The following is a 10,948-nucleotide window of genomic DNA, read 5'->3' as shown; positions in this document are numbered from 1 at the left end:
ATTTACTGTCAATTCTAAAATAATTTTACATTTTTCTTTTTTGAAAGAGGGAGTTGGATTTTAATGATTCAATATAGCAAAGTTATAAATATAGTGCACTTAAAATACTTAGTTTAAGTTCTTAATTCAAATTCTTTTTAAATAATGGAATTAACAAATAAAGCACAAAGAGAATATGGGGGTTCCAATTGGTTGTTTATTTATGCAAAAAGTGACAATCGTTTGCTTATCAGGATGTTTGAGAACAGTTATACTGTACAGCTATACTGAAGACTAAACATTCTAAACTGTCATTTGCAATAACAATAATATTTTGTTTTGGGGAAAATTATATGAGGTAATTAAGAAGTAATAACTTCACACAGTACAACAAATATCAATTAGTAAAATGTGAGGCAATTATGTAATTAAATTACTAAAAATGTGAGTAGGTAAGGTTTCAATTGTAACAATGCACTTGGAGCATATATTAGCCACAATATTTCTCCTAAGGGAGTATTAAAAAGTGGCTATCGTGATACAATTTCTGTGCAATATGTTTTTAAATCAGGTCATTTTATGAAAACATCCACAATATTTTCTAACTAAGAATTCCTTAAATTCAAGTAACAATCATTGCCGGAGAAACTGCAAATGGCAGATCTAAGAATACCTAGGTGTTCTTGTAATCTAGACCCTTGATAAGAGGTTTGGAAGTTGGTTGTCTTTGTACTAGGACGTTTTTTCTGGAGTGCGTGAAAATAATTTTTAAGTTGCATAATGCTGAGTCACAAATGTAGCAGTGTTGTCAAAAAAGTATTTTGATCACGCAATCTAGGAAAAGGAACGCCAAATTATTTTTTTCAGCTGTGTCCACTTTTAACACCCACTGCACTAGAATAGATTACCTTCTATTGCGTCAAAAAAATATTTTTCGATTCATGGGACATTTCTTACAGGTTGATATTGAATCTCCCCTGAGAATAAACCTGTTCAGTTATTTCTGCATCTAGTTTCATAGTGAGAGTGTGAAAGATAAGAATAAACTCAACAACAGCAGGGCGAGGCTTTGTGCTGAAAATGCCGCAGCGTTGCTCTTGAACTTGATCCGACCTTCCACCGCTGGGTACACACGCTTCATGAAAGAGATGTATTTGGACAAAACTGAAATGTCCATATCACCTGGAAGAGGTAAATATTTGAATAGTTTGGGATGTGTCAGTAAAGAAATGCACATTTTGGGTAGCTCTTGGCATTTTTTTTACTCCAAAGTCCTAGCAAGTGTTTTTTAAACAAATAGAATTGGAGCTAATACTCTCAACAGAATGCCAAGAACGTTTAGGGATAATTATTTTAATAGCGAATTGCGCAAAAGGTTCAGCGATGTTCTGTGGTAATGTTGTATTGAGAACACATACCTCAGCAAGAAGACCTACCACAAACATTACTGCTGGAAATTAGCGGATGAGTTATCGTTCGTTGTCCTACCAAACATTCCTAAGGTTATCCATTTCCTCTCCGCTCTAGGGCACTTGTTTTTACAGGTTGAAGGTCTGCCAAGTCACCACTCAAGTACTACTTGTTATTTTTCTTGAGGACAATACCTTTTAAAGTATTACTTGTTCTTCTTGAAACCTGGCAGCTACATATCGATCTTCAAACCCAATTTTTTTTCATGTCTTTTTGTCTCTAAATGATGACTTGATCAAAACAATTTACAAATGAATTTGATAATTGATCAATTGCAACTCTAGATTAAACCGTTCATAATACTCTGCAACTTGACTAAGGTGCCAATCAAATCCAGTGGATGACTAATTGCAAATTATTGAAGAAGATTGGTTAATCGTTAACAGCCACAACCATAGTTTTAAGTTGTGTCCACATTTGCAATCACATAATGGGTGTTTAGTTTTCACAATACTACTTTCATTCTCTGAATAGTTTCTATTCAAGTTCCAAATAAGAGCAGAACATATTAAATGATTTATATTGGTCTATAATATCACTAATATAAAGCATTTGAACAGGTGATATGTAGACTTTTTATATGGATTTTATATCTGTATTACGTCTCATCTTATTCAAGATGACTTCGAGCAAAGATACAATCTGGAATAATCACCAGTCTAGCAGTTTTATATGCATCATTACTTGGCAGTCATTTTCACATTATCCAAAGTCATTGTCTGGTTTTGATGGATCATCCTCTCCCTCCACTAACTAAAGCTTTTAAAATGATTTAATATGGTTGACCGTTGAGTCAAATCAGCTGAAAAATGTGATTGCAAAATGTCTCTTCAATGTCAATATTCAGCCACAGTATCATGAATCTTCCTCAACCTGAATTGTTTCCATGTTCACAGTTAACAATGAAAAAAAAAATGGAAAAATTGGGGGGTGGAACTCCATTCAATTAGTTTGATGGAAATGGTATTGTTATTGCGACGGAGAATGGTTCACACCGCTATGAAAATGAAAAATTCAAAGTGAGGAAAACAAGGTAAATTGGAGAATCCCCATAAGCAATTTAAGTAGAACAATTGAATCATGTTTCAAGAATGTGTTTTCCTAAGTGGATTGTGTTAACATTTTTTTATCACATTGTTATTGTAATACACATTGCAGCTGATATGACTTTGAGACATTACAGACACAAGATGGACTCAAATGCTGTCCATATGCCCACCTGTATTATGCTTCAGCTTCTCTTCCTTTAACATGGTGTAGCCATCACCTCCACCTACTAGGTAGGAAGGCAAGACAACGGTATACATCATCTCTAGGTTCAGTGGCTCGTACTTTGGGACTCTACATTGAGTGCAGAGTACAGATAAGGAAGCGACTCGCTGGTTCATGGGCTTTGAGAGGTCGTACTCTACATGGATGCCTGCAAATGTAGAAAAAAAGATATCTGGTCAGGAACAACTCCCTTGACACTGTACGGCCAACGTGATTGGTGTTAATTTATTTCCAGATGAATTTTGCAATACAGGATGTCCTCGAGTCTCGACTAAATGGCGGATGAAGCACGGGCATCCCAAGGTGAAAATGTTGTGGGTCGAAAACGTCGTGGGTGGAAAAGATTTTTTTTGGCAACAATCAATCTTAAAATAAAGACTATATTGTTTCTATATTTTTTTTCTATGTGAAGTACTTGACCACTAACCTCCTAGGACCTAGCGTCCACATGTGTGGACATAATTTTTCTCAGAAACTACATCATGTAAAAAGATAATTCTTAGTTTTTACACTCATCAGGTCCCAAATAGCCTAAATATTTTTTTAAAAAGTAAAAATGCATTCCTTGAAAGAGTCTGGGTATTAGGAGGTTAAAGCAACAAACTGCAGTCAATATATACTGAGACCTATTGTCCTGTTCTTGTCATTTGGTGCAGATACTGACCAAAGTCAATTTTCCAAAATGATGATCTTAATAATGACATTGTTCTATTAGTTTTAGTAGATCAAAAACAAGACCTGAGACTTGCAGAAATTCTCCATGCATGCCTCCGTATCTGTGGACGGAGTGTTCAAAAGCCTTTTTCAAGGTTGATCCCTTTATCTGGATCAAGTCCATAGTTTGCTGAAATGGTAAGACGGTGAGGATCTCCTCCATTGTTATGGTGCCTAAAAGTAAAAAGTGACATAGAAACACAACAATTATAGAATACAAATTGCATTTGGGCCGGCAACAAATATGCTTGTCCACTACACGGTACCAACAATACTCTAATAATCCCAATTTTGCTCATTATTAAAGTATTTCCATTTGCAAAATCTGTGAATTTCAGGTGTATTTTCTAATACGGAGAAGTGCAAACAACTTTTACTAACGCATTCATAAATTCGTTAATACAATTTGCTTTGTGTTGACACTAATTGGAATGTTACCCTCATCTTAGGTAAACCATCACTGTGCAGTAGAAAAGTATTTTAATATCCAAACATCCTCTTCATAGTTTACCATTTTTGTATCGCTCATCAATTGCTGTCCGAATGGCTCCGCTGTTCAAAATGCATGCACTGACATGATTCCACTGCAGTTCATTAGAGTCTTTTAAATTGTGGTTAACCTATCATCACAAAAAAAACAATGTTACATTTTGGAACAGTGCTTTGTAACTCTTCATCTAATATAGGTAATTAGCCCCCTTCCTTCTGCAGCCATTTAAAACATATACAAATACCAGAAGAGACACAGAGAATATGTACATTTAGGAACAGTGGTTAGTGGCAAATGTGATGTGTCAAACATAGCCTTGTGTTTGCCATGGAATTTGTTAAATTTGCAGTTTACAGTAATTTTAATTCATTACCATAGCGTCACAAATCAAGTTTCCAAGGTTGCATTCTCGAAAACGACACTCCTCAAATGATCCATTGAGGTAAACTAATGTCTGGCCGACATACTGCTTTGAGTACTGAGAAAGTTGTTCCTTCCACTTCTCAACATCAGCAAGGACATTGGGATCTGGATGTTTAATAAAGGAAATAAAAATAAGAAACAAGCCAAAATGGGACCACTCATGTTGTCCTTGACAGTGATGCTCTACTTTCACAGCCAGACATGACTGAGTCAGTTGCTTCAGTGTACCTTGAGGTATGCTGCTGTCCAATAGGATGGGGTTTCCAGTTGCTTTGACAACATTTCCAACCTGGTCGAAGGTAACCTTAAGGTAGCCTAAGTATTTTCCAAAAGCATATGCCTGGACCACCGGCACATTTCTGCCATCATCTGACCTCACCATGAATGGGTATGGACCTGCTGGTACTTCAGTAGATGGAGCAGGTCCTACATGGTGAAATAATACAATTTGTATTACTAAACATGACCTGGCATTATTATATTTTGAAAAAATTATAAACTCATTTTTTTTTTAGATTATCAGGCCAAAGGGCAGCGGGAGCCTCATGGGTGGGAGGTGTGAAACACCCTCACCTAGTTGCGAACCAATTTCAGAGCACACAGAGAGAAAACTACTCACATGCACATTCCCACTTAGAGACAAATTAGAGTGCTCGATTAATCTATCATGCATCTTTGGGGATGCATAATGATGGAGGAAAGCCGGAACCCGGAATTGAACCCTTGAGTTTAGAACTGAGGTGACATGTTAACCAGCCGACACTCTGCCACCAGCCTTGGTCATTTACAAAAATAAAAGACTGTGGCATACCAGTGTATAGGAATGTGTTGGTGTGTCCTCCAATAACCACGTCGATCCCCCTCACTCGTTTAGCAATTTTTTTATCCACGTCAAAGCCGGAGTGTCCGAGGGCAATGATCTTGTTGTAACCTAGTGTTTGTAGTTTGTCAACTTCAATCTGCAGTGATGCCACCTCATCCTCAAATTTTAGGTGCGGACCTATTAGGCAAACACATGATGGAAGGAAATGTTCAGAAACAGGTTATTGCAGTTCTGAATCTAAATCTGCAAACAGCCCTTGGTTTAAATAAAAAAAGCCATACACAATTAATTACAGCATGGAATAACCAAATTTAAGTACTTTTTATTGAGAGACAAACAGTTTTTCAGTTATGAAATAATAGTGCGACATAATAAAACTGTGCCTGACTTATTACTGTTTCACTAGATTTTTTTATTCTTTAATATATAATGTATTTCATGTTTTAATTTGATAATTAACACATTTTTATGTATACTATTATTCAATGTAATGAAGATCCCATTTTGCATAATTTGCCATATTATCACATCAGTTTAATATTTTACCATATTTCTCAAATTTCCTAATATTATAATAATGTATGATTAATTCGTTAGGGTTTCTGTAAAACTGTCAGGTTGCTAAACATAATGATCAAATTTGCTTTGTCTTTGGGATGTGGGAAGAAAACAGTGTACCCAGACCCAGAGAAAAGCCACGCAAGCTCAGGGAGAAAATGCAAACTCCACACAGTGTGGACCGACTTGGGATCGAACCCTCGGCCCCTGAACTGTGATGCCAATCCGCTAACCTCTCGGCTGCCGGGCCGCTTTGTCTTGTTTGTGTTGAAAGAAAAATAGAAGGGATTTATATTTAATTCTGCTATTTACATAGATGTCAAAAGTCATCAACTGCCACCTAAACTTTGAGTGCCTTTCACGACATCTTGGCTAAGAATATGATTAGTCACTAAAAGCTAAAAATAATAGTCACAGTTCGGCAAAAATAGAGGAAATACATTTTTGTTAATATTTTCTGTATGCTCTGTTTAACTCTAACAATATAAGGGAAAAAACTATTTTATTTTACTTTTATTTCAGGAGTCGAATCAGTACTCTTCTAACCAGTGTTTAATTGTGTTTATTTATTCATTTTTATTTTTAAGACCAAAATAGGACAGTACTATTCTGCTTGTTGAGACCATAGAGAGATGTCCTTAAAAGGACAATGAACTGCCTCCACTCACTGTTTACAAGCAGGGGTGTCTGACTCAGGCTGGTTTGCGGGCCGCTTTAACGTCAACTTGATTTCACGTGGGCCGGACCATTTTAGATATAATATTTAGATTTTTTAAAATAAATTGATTAAAAGAACTGGATTAAAATCCCTGAATATTCAGTTTTTTTATAGATCTAAAATAATGTTTATTTTAGCTTTTTTAATATATTTTTTTAGATTTTACAAAATGATTTTTGAACTAAAAACATAGAAAAAATGATTAAAAAATTACAATTATTGATTTAAAAGTTGTAAAATCAGGAAATTTAATATACATCTATACTCTTCATTTTAATTTGATCCCAAAACAGAAATTCGGCACTCATGATTTACTTTGCCGGGCCACACAAAATGATGCGGTGGGCCAGATTTGGCCCCCGGGACGCCACTTTGACACATGTGGTTTACAGTTTACAATAACAAATCATAATGAAGGTTGTATACCTGGCATGGATAAAACAGGAGTCTCGGAGGTGGTATACCCGACCACGGCGACCTTCTCCAATCCCACGCTGAGTATCGCGTGAGGCCGGTAATAGCGACTAAAATTTGCTGCCAATGTCTGGTCAGGTTTGATGTTGGAACTCACCACAGAGCAATTAACATTCTGCAGGAAAGGCGCGATAAGCCCGTCCACTCCATTGTCGAACTCGTGGTTCCCGAAAGCCTGCGACGCACGCACGCAAACGCACAAACGCGCACACACAGACGCGCACAGAACACACGGACTTAAGTTTCCACGGTCAAGAGCGAACGTGGAAACAAAGACATTTTACCATTGCATTATAGCCGATCTTGTTCATAAAGTGGGCCGCTTCTGCGCCTTTATAGTAGTTAAACCACACAGTGCCTTGGAACTGATCGCCGGCATCCAGAAGCAAAACATTCTTCTCCTCCTTGCGGATCTGCGACACTTTGCTAAAACGACGCGCCACCCCGGCGAAGCAGCGACCCCCGGCGCGACACTTCCCAGAATCTCCGCTGGTCTCCTCGATGCGCGCGTGGTTGTCGTTGGTGTGCAAAAGCGTCAGTTCGAAGGTGGAAATCCAGTGCCAACTATCAAATATCAGCAACAAGCGCAGGCAAACTGTTATAGACTTCCACGAGAGACTCATTTTGTGGATGTGTGGACGGCGCGCGTAAAAGGAAACGCGGACAAGGGCAAAGGGGTTTGGGCCTCCTCTTTCCACTGAGGGTCGGGTGTTTTTAGTAGTCTGTTAATTTGGAGTGTGGTTTCTCACGTACACCACCCACACTCTCACCATATACAGAGGTCCTTTGTTTTGAAAAAAAATGTTGAAACGCAGCTACTATTAGGGTACTAACTAGTGCTAGTCTCGATATATATATATATATATATATATATATATATATATATATATATATATATATATATATATATATATATATATATATATACATACATATATATATATATATACATATATATATATATATATATATATATATATATATATATATATATATATATATATATATATATATATATACACATACACACACATATATACATATATACACACACACACACACATATATATATATATATAATATATTTAAATGTTCTGGTGTCGAGGGTTCGATCCTAGGTGCATGATCGCCCAGGGCTTTTGTAGATTTTCTCTGGGTACTCCAGTTTCCTCTCACATCCCCAAAGCATGCATGTTGGCTGGTTGAACACTCTAAATTGCCCCTATGTGTGTGAGCATGAAGGGTTGTCTGTCTCTGTGTGCCATGCAACTGGCTGGCAATTGGATAGGTAGGCTCCAGCACCCCCCGCCACTCTTGTTAGGATAAGCGGTTCAGAAAATGAATGAATGAATATTAAAGGGCGTCTGGTGGACTTGCAAAGTATTTATAGTGGTGAAAAAAGTGGTGAAGTTTACAAATTTATAGCTGCTTTTAACACAAAAATATTGATACATCTGAGACGAGGAAACCCTCTGTTGGGTCTTGAAAAAGAAGAATAGAATAAATCAAAAAAATAAAAACAATGCTGGGGAGCAGCCATGTTTGTAAACTTTTGGTCTGCTAGTGTGTCGTTGTGATATATCAGATGTAAAGGTAAAACAGCACTTACTAAGCAATTGCCACCATGTCTCTCCTTTTAATGCAGTGAGCACTCACAAACAAAGAAGTGTGTTGTGTTTAGCTTCAACTCCAAAAGCAGGACAAAAAAGTGTCCTGCTTGATGCAAGATGAGCTGTTTGAATTCGGGACATTCCTGCATAATGCAAGACACATTGCCGCTCTACTAATGATTTGTTTTTCATTTCAAAAAGAAATTTACTGCAGAAACATATTTCATTTTTATACTTAAACATTAAAAGAGGAGAGTGGAAAACAGGAAATAGTCTTTTTTATATATATGTTACATCGTGGTGAGGTTGTTGCTGCTTTCTTTCATTCTTTTTCATGATGAATTATCAATTCATGATTATGGTACAAGGATAGCCGGTGGCGCAGTGATTCTTCTTTCGCTTGACTTCGGTTCAGGCAATCTGGGGTCGATTCCCACTTGGTGTCGGTGTGATTGTGAGTGTATGTGGTGATCTGTTTCATTATGTTCCCTGCGATTGGCTGACAACCATTTTGTGGTGTCCCCCGTCTGCTGCCCATGGTTGGCTGGGATCGGCTCCAGCACCCCCCCCGGCCCTTGTGTGATAAGCGGTACACATCATGAATGATACATGTACGATTCAAAACTCCCTGTGCTTAAATGGCGACCCACAGTGGACGGAATAAGGTGTCGCGGGACGTTTATGTACGAATGGAATATTGTTTTAACCCTTCATTAAACAATATTTGTAAATATGGAATGAGTATATACGTTGTGTGTTTCATTAAAATGATCTTTCAACTTTCTTTCACTATATATAATTTCAAATAACTCTGTATAACTTTATAGAACTTTGTTCGTTCATTCAATTCATTCATTTTTCCCTACAACTTGTTTTTATATTGGTCACAGGGGTGTTCGAGCCTATCCCAGCCAACTGTGGACAGTAAGATAATGGTACGGATAATGAATGAATTAATGATCCCTTATATTGTGATTAGAACATGAACAGTTCACGTCAGTGTGAATTAAGGTTAAATATATACTAGGCTCCAGCACCTCCCGCAAACTTTATGAGGATAAGCGGTATGGAAAATCAATATACTGGTTGACTAACTTAGAGCTTAAGTAACTTGAAACTATGGTATTCAAAGATAAGATTTCAATCTGACAGTTCAGATCCATCTGCCTTGAGACTTTGCAGTGTGAAAAATCACTTCAATCACAAATGAATTGTGTGATTATAGCGCAGCAAAGAATGTTAGTGATGGGAAAATCACAAATGACAAGAGGCAAACTCAGCTGTCAGGGAGCGAAATGAAAAGCAATAACAGTTGACACTATAATACTGCACGCTGGAGGTGCAGAACAACGATAAGTGACATGTGAAAACACTTGTGTTTAATCAAGTTGGCATACATCATTGTACTAAAGCCTGTGCTGCAATTCTCCAACAAATCTCATCGGTTGCAAAAGAGAGGAATGATAAACTGAAAGATGTTCATGCATCTTTATTGGAAAATGTACTTGTCCTTCAGTCCTTAACTTCAGTATTGGTTGCACATTCACTTTCAAGGCTTATGAATGCCTCCTTGAGAATTGCTTGAAGGATAAGTAGAATTAGGCAAGGTTTTTCCGTTTAACCTAGAAATTACAACGCCTACAGCTGCGGTGCAGACACCTCACGCCTACAGAACGCCTCTGGTCAATCTCGACAAGTTGCTTTTGGGCCAAGAATGTCTGTGGCAATCAAACAGACGGATTCTCCCATGAAAACACAAAAATTCAGGTCCAATTGTGCGACAACGTCTGAAACTTCCTGTTGGGGTTATTCTGGGATATAATTATATATGTGCGTATTAATCATTATATGTATGTGTGGAATATTAATCATTATATGTATATGTGATACATTAATCATTATAAGCAGACGAAAGCTCAGTATAACAAGGACACTCCCCCCCCCCCCTGCAGCTGGCTCCGAGGACATTTAATTTTTTTTAGGACTATTGACCTGACAGATCACCAAGTTCCGGGCCGATGACTGTTGATATGAGTTCCCAATGAAGATCTGTGAATGACTCTTAAATTGCTTTGACTTGGATTCCGGCAGATGGCGATAATCGGATCAACTTCCGAAAATACTCGCATATTGTTTCAAAATATTGTCGCTCGGTTCACCTTTTATGGAAATTATTATGCTTACTTGTGCAAATTCTTACGCAGTTGTTTTTGGTTTCCGATCCGCTCGTTTCACCTTTTATGGAAATTATTATGCTTACTTGTGCAAATTCTTACGCAGTTGTTTTTGGTTTCCGACCTGATTGTTGTTGCAGTTGTTTTTTGACCTTAATTGTGTTATTCGGTTAGCTTATGCAATTGTTTGAATCAGATAACCTTAAGTGTTTTAATTAAGTGCGACTAAATGGACAGAGGAGG

General features: G+C 37.3%; 1 protein-coding gene across 1 annotated transcript; it reads right to left on the bottom strand.

Annotated features, from left to right (window-relative positions):
• Positions 1 to 176: 176 nt before the first annotated feature.
• nt5e (5'-nucleotidase, ecto (CD73)) lies at positions 177 to 7,611 on the bottom strand. The gene is made up of 9 exons (XM_077620576.1): positions 7,206 to 7,611; positions 6,874 to 7,096; positions 5,160 to 5,348; positions 4,577 to 4,774; positions 4,299 to 4,453; positions 3,947 to 4,055; positions 3,460 to 3,609; positions 2,669 to 2,869; positions 177 to 1,161 (listed from the first exon to the last, which is right to left on the bottom strand). The coding sequence occupies exons 1-9, from the start codon at positions 7,542 to 7,544 to the stop codon at positions 995 to 997; spliced, it is 1,731 nt and encodes a 576-aa protein (XP_077476702.1). The 5' UTR covers positions 7,545 to 7,611; the 3' UTR covers positions 177 to 994.
• Between the last annotated feature and the right edge of the window lie 3,337 nt (positions 7,612 to 10,948).

This window comes from Stigmatopora argus, chromosome 15, assembly GCF_051989625.1.
Source record: "Stigmatopora argus isolate UIUO_Sarg chromosome 15, RoL_Sarg_1.0, whole genome shotgun sequence".
Lineage (NCBI taxonomy): Eukaryota > Metazoa > Chordata > Actinopteri > Syngnathiformes > Syngnathidae > Stigmatopora > Stigmatopora argus.
Note: the sequence above shows the minus strand (reverse complement) of the source record. Positions and strands in the feature narration are given on the sequence as shown.